General features: G+C 37.2%; 1 protein-coding gene across 1 annotated transcript in view; it reads right to left on the minus strand.

The window, feature by feature from the left end:
- Positions 1-13,610, minus strand: part of ADAMTS3 (ADAM metallopeptidase with thrombospondin type 1 motif 3) — a 216,543-nt gene that overhangs the window by 15,555 nt on the left and 187,378 nt on the right. The window contains exons 9-16 of the mRNA XM_054591487.1: positions 13,374-13,517; positions 12,595-12,727; positions 10,515-10,628; positions 8,538-8,683; positions 7,208-7,383; positions 5,915-6,048; positions 3,923-4,046; positions 473-553 (exon numbers count right to left, since the gene is read on the minus strand). Of these exons, the coding sequence (XP_054447462.1) occupies positions 473-553; positions 3,923-4,046; positions 5,915-6,048; positions 7,208-7,383; positions 8,538-8,683; positions 10,515-10,628; positions 12,595-12,727; positions 13,374-13,517 (1,052 nt within the window). The remainder of the gene's footprint in view (positions 1-472; positions 554-3,922; positions 4,047-5,914; positions 6,049-7,207; positions 7,384-8,537; positions 8,684-10,514; positions 10,629-12,594; positions 12,728-13,373; positions 13,518-13,610) is intronic.

Raw genomic sequence — 13,610 nt, forward strand, 5'->3', positions numbered from 1 at the left:
GCAACAAAAGTAAGGCAAGGCATACAGTATGGCATAAACCAAAATATCAGAACTAATTTGTCAAAATATGGCAAATTTTCTGATATTATCCTTAATTTAGTGCATTTTAACATAATTTTTTGTCATCCTCTAATGCAGAGCAAAAATGCACATGTATAAATCTGTCAAATGATTTTTTTCTTCATGTAATAATGAACTAACTGAGGTTTTAACAAAAATTAAAAGCTCTATTTTTGAATATTTCTTGTTTTAATGAAAGAATAGTCGGGAGAACAGACCAATAATCACATAATAATACATTTATATGTAACTTGAATCCTGCATATCTAATGTATACATATACATTTCTACATATATATCTATATATACATATATGCACCTATACACATAGATCTATATATAGATATGATTTCTTTGACATTTCCACACTGAAGTGCACATTAAAGCAGAGGCAGCGGATAGAAACACTTACCAAGAATATGAGGAGAAGCCTCGTCTTCTTGGATTAACACATGTCTGGCACCAGGGGGTATATCAAACATCTTAAGGTACCCTTTGCATGTGTAGTGAATATTGTAGGAAGCAAAGAAAACAAAAGCAACAACCATGGTTAGTTGAGCACTACATTCTTACTGCTTCTGCATGCAGAAGAGGGCACACATAAACCGAAAGAAGCAGTTTCAGAAATTAACTTCAAAGCACTGGTAGCTGGTGTGACATCTGGCATGAGATTAGAGGAAACCTTTTTCTTTCTTAATTAAAGAGGAAGAGAAGAATTAATCTTCTTTCCAATTTGTTAGCCATTTATTTTGTGCTGGCCTGTGAATTGTGTCCACAACAATTCAGGCAAATTTGGTACTTTCCTGTGTCCCTCTACGTGATTTTAGTTTTATAAACCACTCTTTTGAAGTGGGACCAATTTTTAGAGTATTAGTTGAACTTATGAAAATATTTTATCAGCATATATGTTATTTTAAAAGCATAAGAGGCGAGTGTAAGTAAACTTTTAATTAATAAAATATCTTCGTATTTAAAACCTGCCTTATTCTAAAAATTACAAAGGGGAAATCAGTGAGCATTTTTCTTGTGGTAAGTAATTAATTTTAAGCTTTCAACAAGTATTATAGTGGGAATGTGATAAAATGTGTTATAAATTTGACCAAACCATTTGGTTGGAAAATGTCTGCAGGTTGTCAAACATTGCCGTTATATGCACCCTAACCTCAAGCTTCTAGTGCAAATAAACAAACTAATTAATTAATTAATTCAATATGCTTAATGGGTGGCCTTGGGTTTTAAAATCACATTATCAGTTCTCTTATAGTAAATTTTATATGTAACATGCTTTCTTAGTATTATCACAAGTTCTAAAAATTATCTTAAGATAATTTAGAATTAAGACCCCAACTATAAATCAACAATAGTCAGGGCAAAATAGAGAAATCAAGTGTTACATCTCATTTCCATTAAAAAGTAAGCAAATATAGGAAGATGATGCAACTGATAGCTTATAAAACATCCAATTCATATACTACAGGATGACTACTGACAGAAATTCAGTTATAAATTAATAATTGCTGATGGAATCAGAAAGAAACATGTCTGTCATTTATACATAGACAATTACTATCTACCTGTGGGTAGTCACAATGTTCACTAAGTGCTTAACTAAATGAAATAGTAATTTGGGGGTCAGGTTTTAGGCACCTGAGCCAGGGAGAAGTCCAGTACATGGAAAGTACCATGTGTGCCTGAGTGCTCAGTGGCTATGAGTAACGTGTAAGATGCCAAGGACAGTGAAACAGCTTGATGCCATTTATGGATGCCCATCTTTCTGCGGTTCGCTACAACTTACCCAGTACATTTTTAGCTTCCCTTGTTTCAGCAAGAGAAATATTACGAGCTCCTTTGGGTAAAGTGAAGGCGCCTCTCGTTTTCCCTTAAATAGAATGTCTTTAATTAGTGGAGGTTTCATGTTTGTCAAAGTCTTGCTGTTTCATTGACTATATAAGCTATATGTGTGTGTGTATGTATATATATATTATTAGGTAAGTTAAAAATATGTCCTGTAATTTTATATGCTGAAGTCAAAATGCATTTATAATAGTTAGCCAATGCCAATAAACTGTTAATAGTCAATGAAAGTAAGACTAAGCATGAATGAGAAATGATATAGGTGATTTGAAGTTGAATACTTGCAGATTTCATTTTCCAGCAACTTCAATTCTTTATGGCACCTCTTGCTTAAATGTTTCCCTGTTGGAAAAGGTTAATTAGTCTATTGAATGACTATGACAGCCTTAGTGCAAAGAAATGGATGTTAGATCATCTTTCAACAGTTTAAATCTGTATGATTGATGAAAGATTTCTTCTGTTCTTCCGACCTTGATTTGCAGGTTTAGCATAATTTTTGAGGTATCTGAAAAAAAAAAGTATCACTACCTCATATTACACACAATATATAGAATAAATGAGACGGCAAAAACTTTTTTCATTAATTCACACTGGAAATAAACAAAATGAATTATTTTACATCTAAAATAATAATATGTAATTGCAGTAAAGCACAGTAAATCACTTCATAAAAAGATGGAGAAAATTACATTTTACTCCACCAAAATATTACATATACCATTCTAATTCTGTTTGCTTTATTAAAATAATATAATCAGCTGGGAATGGCAGTATTTACTTTTTAACAATGTTCAAGGTACAAAACATAGTAAATTATCACACAGGAATAACAAACATCCAGAGCTCGAGTGAGGAATGCCTAAGAAAAACATATTAGAATAGAGTCACCCAGCTCCGCCACCCTCAATATATCAAAGAGCAAAGCAGGTATTGTGGAATTGGCTTGGGTTGGATAGATGAGTTATAATGAGAATAAAAAGAACTAAGAGAATAATTCCATTTGGATGAAGATCAACTTTTTTTATATGTTCTTTTCTTCCTAAAGGGAAAACTACTGTCACAACAATGTACTCAATCAAAGTAAACCAACTCTCTTTGTTTGATTTTATTTTCTATCATTCTACAAAAGACAACTGCATACTGACAGGGCTTTGGGTAATATAAGAAATGTTTCTTAAGGAAAGCGCCACATCAAATTTGTTTTTAAGTGCAGAATTTTCAGAAACATTTGCCCAATAAATGCTTATTGAATAACTAAATAAAATGTGTAACAAACTCAAAAAGTTTAATGATAAATGTTTGCATCTAAATATTTAATGAATATTCAAATGGATAATAATAAAATGGTTACTATTTTTGCATATTATTTTGGGTTTTTTTGTTGTTGTTGTTCCAGCTGTTGAAATTTACCATATGACTAAATCCAGGTCATTGATTGTTTAATAAGCACAGACATTCACACACATAAGCAATTATACCTCAGGTTATTTTCACTTGTACCTCAATTTTGTTTAAATAAAATTTTAAAAGTTATGTGCAATGTGGACCCTAGATGTGTAGGTTTATAAACAGGTAAAACTTGTTCACTTTTAAAGTAAAAGAAGCAAAAATAATATAATATTTTAAGTTGTAACTAACATTTTGTGATTATTTTAAACTTCTGATCAACAATTTATGAAAATTCAAAGTAAGCACCCAATTCTAATAATTGGGTCTACTGCATTTTATTAAATGCAAAATAAAACAAAACAAAGATTTTAGCTGGCTACTATAACTGATAGTGATTTATTTGTTCTTTATCACAATTCAGTAGATAATTTTTTACAAATGCTATGGACACGAATACAAAAATTTTTTAAATAGTTCCTTAAAAGGTCATCTGAATAAAAATAAGCCAGCAGTGAATGTTTTATTATGTTTATAGAGAAAAGGCTGCACTCCTAAAAGAAGTCTCAAACATTAAAAATCATAGAGAAGGATGCTGAATTCACGGGAGGCCTCATCTTACCAAGCTTCCTGGGGGTTCTGGTGAATGTCCCCTTCACAGTTCGACAATGGGAGTTATCCCCTCCACAGACACCGCACTTATCCTCTACCTTGTTAGAACCGATTTCTTTATCACAGCCCACTTTCTGCGGAAAGAAGATGTTAAATGTGGCTAATTTTAATGTGTCAAGTCAAGGTTAGCATCCTAGAGAATGACGACTTTGTTTAATCAGGAGCTGACAGCCAGGCCATCTGCACCAAACTTTTGTTCTAGCTCTGATTTACACCTCCATCTTTTAAGGAACTACTATGCAATTAAATGACTTGTATTCCAGGTTAAATTGTACTCTAGCATAAACTTCCCCCAGTCTAATGACCATTAAACGGAGTCATCATCATTAAACATTTATTAAGCACAGATGTTATAGTAGACGCTGAGGAGGCAAAAGTAAGGTGGTGCTTTGCCCTTGGTTGCTTTCATATTTATAAAGATGAATAATGAAATAGTGAGTTGTATGTTAGTACAAGATTTACATGTTTGCTAGGATTGTAAGACAAAAGCCACCAAAGTGGTAGAGATTTTCATAGGTCCCTGAAGGAATCAAGTGTGAGGAAATGCATTTCAAGAACACAGAGGGACTGCTCCGGGCCAGGTGGTTTAGCTGGTTAGAGCTTCATCCCGCACACCAAAAGGCTGGGGGTTTAATCCCCAGTTGGGCTGTGTACAGAAGGCAACCAATCGATGTTTCTTTCTCACATGGATGTTTCTCTCTCTCCTCCTCTCTCTCTAAAATCAATAAACATCCTAGTGTGAGGATCAAAATAAAAGAATGTAAAGAGGTTAAAACAGAGCCATGGAAATTGTATATTCATGGAAAGTGAGGTAAGAGAACAATATTTAACCATATTTAAACCAGTGGAAATTTGGTGTGGCGTGACAGGGGAAGCAGAGTAAAGATCTGCAAAGCATGTGCTGTGAAAGGCCTTGAGTTTCGGAAGAGCTTATGTTTTCACATTAACTTAACAGGGGACCACGGAAGATTTCCTGAGCTGGGGCAGCTCTTTTACATGAATCAGTGCAGGGTAATGACAGTGATTTGCCACTGCACGGTAAGTCTGGGATGAAAGTGTGCATAGGAAATAAGGATCCCACACCCGCTAATGTCCTTCATACTGAAGGAGGGGAAAGATGAATAAACCATAGACTGTACTTTCAGGGAAATTTCAGATCAACCATGAGGCATCCGTGTACTTAAGATTTGTTGATACGACACTAGTTGTTCTGAAGTGAAAATAAGTCAAACAGGAAGAAGCAATGTGTTCAGTTAATAAGGATAATTTGGATGACAGCTCTGGGGGAATAAGAAATGGTGGGAATGAACAACAACAACAAAAAGCTCGTGGACGTGGCCAGCGGTGTGGTGACTGCGGGAATGAGAGGTGGGTGGAGGTGGAAGATGGCACAGTGGCGCTAAATTGTGATGGAAAAAATACAGTAAAAATAAACTATTAAAAAGATAGTTTCCTATCAATTTAACATGATATATGAACATGAATAAGAAAATAAGCTGCAATAAAAAAGATTAAACAAGGCAAAAACACAGATTTTACATCTTCTTTTGTTCAGATGTTAAATTCAGTGTTTAAACTTAGAATCAGTTGGAAGGTGGGAGAAAGAGAAAAACAAGTTTTTATTACTTCTTAAACAAAAGATAAAATATATTAAACATTGGAATACTCAAAAACAAAGGCACTGTTCCCAAGTTGTATTCCCAACCAGAAAACATCAGAGTAATTTGGCTGGAAATTGGGAAAAGTGCATTTCAATCTTCATTCAGCCAGTGAGCAAAGTTTTATTTTATTAAGTGCTGTTCCTCCCAGATTTAGTTTAGCTACTAAACTACGCATACATGCACATGATAATGTGATTTCACAGATGAGAAATTAAAAATTTTGAAGACATGCAGATGAATGTTAGTTAAAGCAGAATTGCATAACACTGCAGGCAGCTTACCACACACTCCCCTCGCACACATATGCTGTATGGATCTTTGTAAGAACAGCGCGTGCCATCGTGCACCAGCTGTTTCATATACGCAACGTCTCCGGTCTCTTTGGATTGACAGTAAAGGTGGCATCTCTTCTTGGCTGCATATGATGGAAAATTAGATGAAATATTTATATAAAGTGGCACATTTCAACAGTATATTTTTAAAATAGATTCAATGTGATTTCCTGAGAATAAAATAGGGTATAAATAAATAAAATAAAAAGTAAATTATACATACATAGCATATTTGTTTCAACCAGGGTGATCATCTGATTTAACATCCAAACTGGGATATTTTTGAGAGTGAAAAAGGACTCTATTACTAATTACACAGGGACAACAGGTCTATCCTGGGACTATCCCAGGCAAATCAGGTGACATGGTAACACTAGATTCAAAAGCTTTAAATAAGAACCACTTTACTCTTAGTGATGCTTAGAGTGCTGAAAGAGTTTCTCTTTCATTTGACCCAATGATCCAGTAGAGTTTTTGACTCTGTGTAATCTCATTAATTAAATATAACATAGTTTATGTGACTCACTTCCTGAAAATAGATAAAAAATAATGCATTTATCAATGCATTGCAACTTTGAATTACTATATGGATGCATCTTTCATTTAAAACAGCTTTTCAATTGAACTCAGTGGTGTATTATATCATATGAGTAGTATATTATATTATTTTATTCAATCAAATAATATGATGAGATGTTTCCATTTGAACATATTTAACTGAAAGTTTAAGGGTAAAAAGTGAAACAGTAAAAGGGAGTCTCCAAGTGTATTTTTTAATAACTAGCATAGAGCACAAAAATAAAAAGGTTATGAAGTTTCTGTTGCTATTAAATAACAGTCTTTTTCTTGCTCCTGATCCCATTGTAAAAAAAGCTATATTTTCCTTTAGTTATTCAGAAAGGACAGATCACAATATTCCAAGAGCGTTCCCTAGTAGAGGGATTTCTGTTAAATGAGGAAACTCAACATCTCTTCCATGCTTTCCATTTTGCATGATTTCCCCTGGTCTTTTCAGTAGTGATGGGGGTCACGCTATTTGCCAGGAACTATTCCACAATTCTCACCTCTCCTGAGAAAGGGGGACGTTAGCCTTATTCTTGGAAACCCAGAGGACTCAGCACTGTACGCACCAAAGTTTCTAAGTTACCAAGTAGGGATCAAGCGTCCAAGGGAATGGTGAAGACAAAGCACAAACTCTAAGTCACCGTGCACGCAGGAGGAGAGGAGCAGGCCGCTACTCACGGTCAGGGTGCTCGTATGGCATCCAGTGGTGTTTGGTGTTCTGGTATTCAAAGTGGGAGTTACGCTGCTGGCACTGCTGCGCTCTGAAGTCCTCAAAGTGTTTTTGGCATTCTTCTGTATTACAAAGCTGGTACTCAAAATTAACACCCGGACAATCCTGACCGCCATTGATGGGCCTAAAGAAAAGACAACATTTAAAAAGGCCTCTTGGCTCCGGTCCAGCAGTTGAAGCTTGCAGACACAGTGCTCGAGGGAGGGCGGGAAGCCAGAGCTTCTGGGCTGCCAGCACCAAGGGAATGAACTCACACTTCCCACTTTCAATCCCTTTCCAAAAGCACCATCCTCCCCCTGCTGGGGGTGGGGGACGGGGAGGAAGAGGGGTAGACCCAAAACTCAACCTAAAGTGGCTTTTTAAACAGTGCATGTTAAACGCAAGGCAAAGTATATAAAGAAATAAAAACACAGATATAGACCCAGAATTTTTATTTTCTACTATGCATAAAACATGTCGATGCAACTGAAAGAGATTTTGACCACAGCTCTGTGCCTCAGTTTCCCAGCTCTTCCTTACAGAAAAATTAAGAGAATTGGATGAGCTTACATATTTAAAACACTTAGAAGAGAGTGTGGCTCACAGTGAAACTTAGCTGCTCTTACTACAGTAGTTTTTATTGTTTTTGTGACCGCCACTAATACTACCATCATCTCTTCCTGTGAAGACAAGCGTGTGACACTCAATCTTTATAAAAGACATGCTCAGAGCCATCCTGCTGCCAGAGACACAGGGCTGCTCACATGTTAAACCCTAGACAAGGAAGAATGTTGGAAGTTTAATATTTTGGTTATTTTTTTTCCCTCAGAAAATAAATTTTCTTGAGCATGCTAGAGAGATTGGATCAATGTAGTCGGAGTGAATAAATGGATAACTTTCTGTAACAGTGCCTTGGCCTTCCTTCAGCGTCTTTTGCTGCCCCGCCCCGAAGCCCCCCTCGCAACGCTGAGCGTTTGAGCATCTGTGGAGGGTGCTGCTCCCGCCTGACACACCTGTGCTTCTTACAGTGGATCTGAGGACTTCCCCTGCTGAGCTCCTTAATGCTCCTAAACAGCAATTTCTCCAAAATCTCTAATCTTCCCTTGAATCTCTCATTTTCACCACTGACCACTCTTCACCAAATTGATAAATGGAGATTTATCTCAAATAGGCAGTTAAATCCTTAGTTTTCATTTTCTTTATTTTAAATATAGTTTATGAAACAAAATAGTAATAACAGTACATCGAAGCTTTTTCTGGCCTACACAAAACGAACTAGAATTATGGGGTCATACTCACATTGGATTATTGCACTGGCGTGTTCTGAAACGAACACCTGTTCCACACGTCCGGGAACAGGAGCCAAATTTGGTCCATGATCCCCAATTGCCATCTTGTTTTTGTTGATTAGCATTCTTCCACATGCAGTGGCCCTTATAGCACCACTTAGGAAAACGACAAAGGTTCATAATTATGAAAATCATGCGTATGCTAAAGCTGAAGTTGTTATACAAGAATCTCCAATGGAAGAGCTTCATTTTTCCGTACCCCCACCAGGTGAGAATGTGTTTAAAATTATCCAAAAGTAATTTTAAAAATAAGGTTCCCTATACAAAGGGTAATTTAGACTTGCATTTCTTATTATAAATTGAAATAAAAAATAATTCATTCTGACGAGTTTTTATATGATACATTTACTAGTGAGTATCAAACATAACCAATAAAAATGATCTGAGCACCTAATTTCCACAGTAGAAAATGTGGAGATCTGGGCCCCAGAAAGGATCATGGGTAATACAAGACCATCTGACCGGCCAGAAAGTAATCAAGTGGGAGCTACTCAAACCCTGACAGCATTCAGGCACCTGGCTTACCGTGCCCAGCACACAGCAGGTGTGAGTTCTCTTCTCTGCCAACATTTTGACTTGCTTTTTTATACTAAATACAATAGAAGTGTTTCTTAAAACTCCACTTTGGTCAATTTAAATATAACACAAATGTTTAGGGACTGATGTTCAGAGTTGATTTTGGAGGGTATCTTTTTCATAAAGCAAAAATTAATCAACTCAGTGTTGCTCTTGTGTTTTAGTCAAAAGTTTGTAATACTAAATTTTCCCACAGCTGCATACCGTATGCAGTGTATTTAGCATAGTGACCAATGAAGTTTAAACACGAATACTGGCAGGTTTTATTATTATTATTATTGTTATTATTATTATGCTTGTAATCCTCATTGCAAGTATGGTTTATACACTTTAGAAAGAGAGCTTTACAGGGCTTTAAAAGAACTAAAAGTTATATAAATCTTCTTTGCCAGCTTTTGGTCCTGTCCACAATATCTTATATCCAAACTAATCAAGGCACTTCAACTTGAGTTCTTAACATGCTTTGTTTGGGGATGAGTGATCTTTCCCCTTAGGAGTAGGGTAGCTTGGCACTTGGCCAGTTCCTGAGCATTCAATCCTGACTGCACAATTTGAGATTTAAAACCTCTGGGCTTCTTTCCCTAAGGAGCAAGGCCAAATCTTCTGTCTAAATTTGCACGACTGTATTTCTGGACAACTTGCACAAGGAGAGGGAGGCCAGCAAGTAAATCAAATCCCATTAACAGGGCAGGGCCCCTGATATTCTGCTCAGCTGCCGCTTCCTGGTCTATCAGTGGTGGGCTAAAGAGTGGGGTCCCAGAGGTGTCAGATCCTAGAATCTGTAAATGTTACCTTATTTGGAAAACAGCGTTTGCAGATGTGATTAGACTAAAGATTTTGGGGGGAGATTATCTTGGATTATCTAGGTGGGCCCTCAATGCCATCATGCATCTCCTCACAAGAGGGGTAGAGGGGCATTTGCACCCAGAAGAGGAGAAGGGGGCGATGTGATCATGAAGATGGAGACTGAGGTGGTGCAGACACAAGTCAGGGGATGTGGGCAGCCACCGGAAGCTGGAAGGGGCAAGGAGAGTCTCCAGTAGAGCGTCTGGAGAGAGTACGGTCCTGCCCATACATTGATTTTGGTTCAGTGAAACTGATTTGGGACTTCTGGCATCCGGAAGTATGAAAAAATGAGCTTCTGTTGTCTTAAGGCTCCACGCTTGTGGTAATTTGTTACAGGGGTCAGTGGAAACTACTATGCAATGTTAGTTACATTATCATAATGAAACCTCATGTACTATGGTATTCATAAAAATGATAATACAGCTATGTTTGTCATTTCCCAGACTTTTAAAGGTGATTATTACGCCATGTATCTTAACTCTTCATGGTATATAGACAGACTCACTTTTCCAGCAGCACATTCAGTGCCATCAAGTGGGGGCCCCTTTTTAGTCTTACAGAAGTAGGGGTTGTCAGGATGGCTACACCACAGCTGTTTGCATGGGTCAAAGGTTCGGAACTGGAAGGGAAAGAATCAAAATCTCAATGAAATGCAGACGGCAGGACATGTACCAATAATATATTCTATACAACTTCTTCACATCATGTTCCTCGGATATTTTCATTTCAAGTCAAAGTTGTGGCATGATTAGAAAAAAATACTGCCCCCAAATTCCAAGTAAACAATATTTTTAGTTTGCTTTTCTAAAGCAACGGTGATGAACAGTGATTTGCCTGGCATTCTCTAGTTGACTCTTGATATTTCTGCATGCCATTTCTGTTCTGTGTTTTTCAAATAGACATTATTGGAATTAAAAAAGAGTAATTATTATGAACATTTTAAATATAGAAACTTCTTATTATGGTTTTGCAGCTCTCAAGCTATCAAAATGGCTTCTCTTAATCCCTGTAAGTATGAACCAGTCAGATATAAACAATAAAAATACCCACCATAATGAGCTGACTAAAAGCAAAACCTATTAGTCAAACATTCTACATAAGATAATATACTCTGGGTATAACAACTATTACCGTACATTCATGTGGTTTATAAAATATGTTCCATATATTTGAGCCTCACAACAATCCATGGCTGAGAATATATGGCTTCCAAGGAAAGGCTATAGTTATTGCTACAAGTAAGGCAGTCACAGAGCCCAACCGGAATCTTAGTTTTCTCAATCTTAATGTTTTTTATTTTCCTAAAATACCATATGACAATATTAAAATGAAGGTCTCAGCACACATATCTGTGTGTTCTTTACTTGTCTGCTTTCCTTCTCACTGTAAACATCTTACCAGTCTTTACACAGATTTTTAAAAACTTATCAAACACCACTTGACCCACACGTCATTGCCTCCACCACCAATTACATACAGCCCGTGGTCAGAGCTCTTCCTTAATTCTCATTTTGGACATGGGTTTTTTGTTCTAATTCCTATTATGTAATTAAGACACTGTACTTTACCACCACATTGAGCCCAAGCTTTAGAATTCTCAGGCCAAAACATGAATGCAGGTGATTAGGAGCTGCAATGTACGGTTTACAGACAGTCCAAACGGCTGCAGCTGTCTGCACGTGGAAGATTTCAAACAGCACATCCACTTGTTTTCTGTACCATGAAGTGCTTATTTTTCTTGCTCTAACACATGAAGTTTGCTCTAACATTTAAAAAGCCCCTCCCTTTTTATGAACTACTAAATATCAACATGAGAGCTTCATAAAACATACCTCTAATCTAAATAGCTACATGGGCGGCTGGCTCTCCTGGAGTCCACTGAGAATTTACTATGAGCCTGCGTCGTGCTAAGCACTTCAGTTACATTATCAAATTGGACCCTGACACTATTTCTATGAGGTAAACACTATCATTATTCACAGTTTATACATGAGGAAACTGAGACAGAGAGATTAAAGAAAGTGCTTGAAATCATACATCTGGCAAGTGTGGGGTCAAGGCCCCCATGACCCACCAGCCTGACTACGAAGCCCACATTCCTGACCCCGTGCTCTTCCGTGACCCTCCCATGAGCATAATCCAGCACTGCCCTTCCTTGTAGTCACAGCTACGTGGAAACCTTGCCAACAAGCTAATGAAAAGCAACCTATCTAAGGCTTAAAAGTCATCTTTAAAGGTCAAAAAAACCTAAGGAGCAACAGGGCGTTTTGGAGCCAGACAACCTTGGTTTCAATGTCCAGTTCTTCTGTTTACCAGATGTGTAATTTAATCAAGTGGCTTAATCTCTGTACATATTGGCTTTTTATCTGTAAAATACATGTATACCGACTCCCATCCAGTCTGTCACAAGGATTAATTAAGACAGTATACATAAAGCATTTAGTTTTAACACAGTGACACAACAAACACAAAATCCTTGGACGAAATTCTCACACTCACACCAGCGAGTCTGCAAAGCTCACCAAACGGGAGCTGTGCAAATAGATTTCAAGATGCAAGATCTACATTGACTGTGAGAAACATACCGCAGTACACATTTTATAACCAACTCCGAAGTCAAAACGACATTGCTCATCCATAGAATAATTGATTCCAGGAAGTTCTGGGAGTTTGGGCCAATCATGTTCAAAAGGGTCATCAAGAAGACAGTCATAGGAACTGTAGAAGGAAAACATGGTGTGTCATTAAATGTTTCTTTCTTTTATTATGTCCTAATGGAAAAAAAAATGTACCCTTAGGTTATATTCTCTGAAATATCATTAGATCACAGAGCAAGGTCACAAAAGCATATCTTTAAAGGTTTTTGGTTTTAGTTCCACTTAAAAAAAAAAAAAGACCTTTCACCCTTATTTATCCCAGGAAAAAAGTCAAACATAACTTAGGGATGCATATAACTGTGACAGCCTCCTAAAGTGTCCCATGTTGGGCTTCTGCTTAGTGTGGCAGAAGAGATTCTGACCCCTCTGCTACTGGGTGTAGCTGGTACATGATGAAGGCATCACAGGACCATCTCTTCCTCATCCTCAACTCAAATTTGACCATTGATCAAAGATTCCAGGAAGAATTTACTTAAAAAGATCATAGTCAAAAAAATCACTTAAGTTCTAGGCTTATGACTTAAAATATTGTGATCATATTATGGAATCATTGTGCCAGAGGTTCTGGGTCATGAGAAAATGTTTATTGCAAACAACAGTTTTCATTCACTGGGAGTTCTGCTATGAATAAGAACCTAAGAGTCATTTTTACGTCCGTATTTCTTTTACAATATAAATGCTCTCATGACACGCAGAAAGTGACATACTGAATGTATCTTTTCAATTCCTGGCCACTGCACCGGGACCAGTGGTAGCGATGAAATGCCGCTTGCACCAAGGGAGCCATGACACTTCCCAGAGCAGTCTCCTCGCCGCACCTGTTGCCTTGTCCGTCATGCTCCATTCCCAGCCTGGAACACAAAGGAGACCTCACTGGTGAGAATCACAGGGCCCAGGGCATCTGCTTAATCTCTATTTTAAAAATAAATACAGTAGGCCCTCAA

Source organism: Pteronotus mesoamericanus, unplaced genomic scaffold, assembly GCF_021234165.1.
Source record: "Pteronotus mesoamericanus isolate MK-2021 breed Mesoamerican mustached bat unplaced genomic scaffold, CSHL_Meso_final contig_130, whole genome shotgun sequence".
NCBI classification, from domain to species: domain Eukaryota; kingdom Metazoa; phylum Chordata; class Mammalia; order Chiroptera; family Mormoopidae; genus Pteronotus; species Pteronotus mesoamericanus.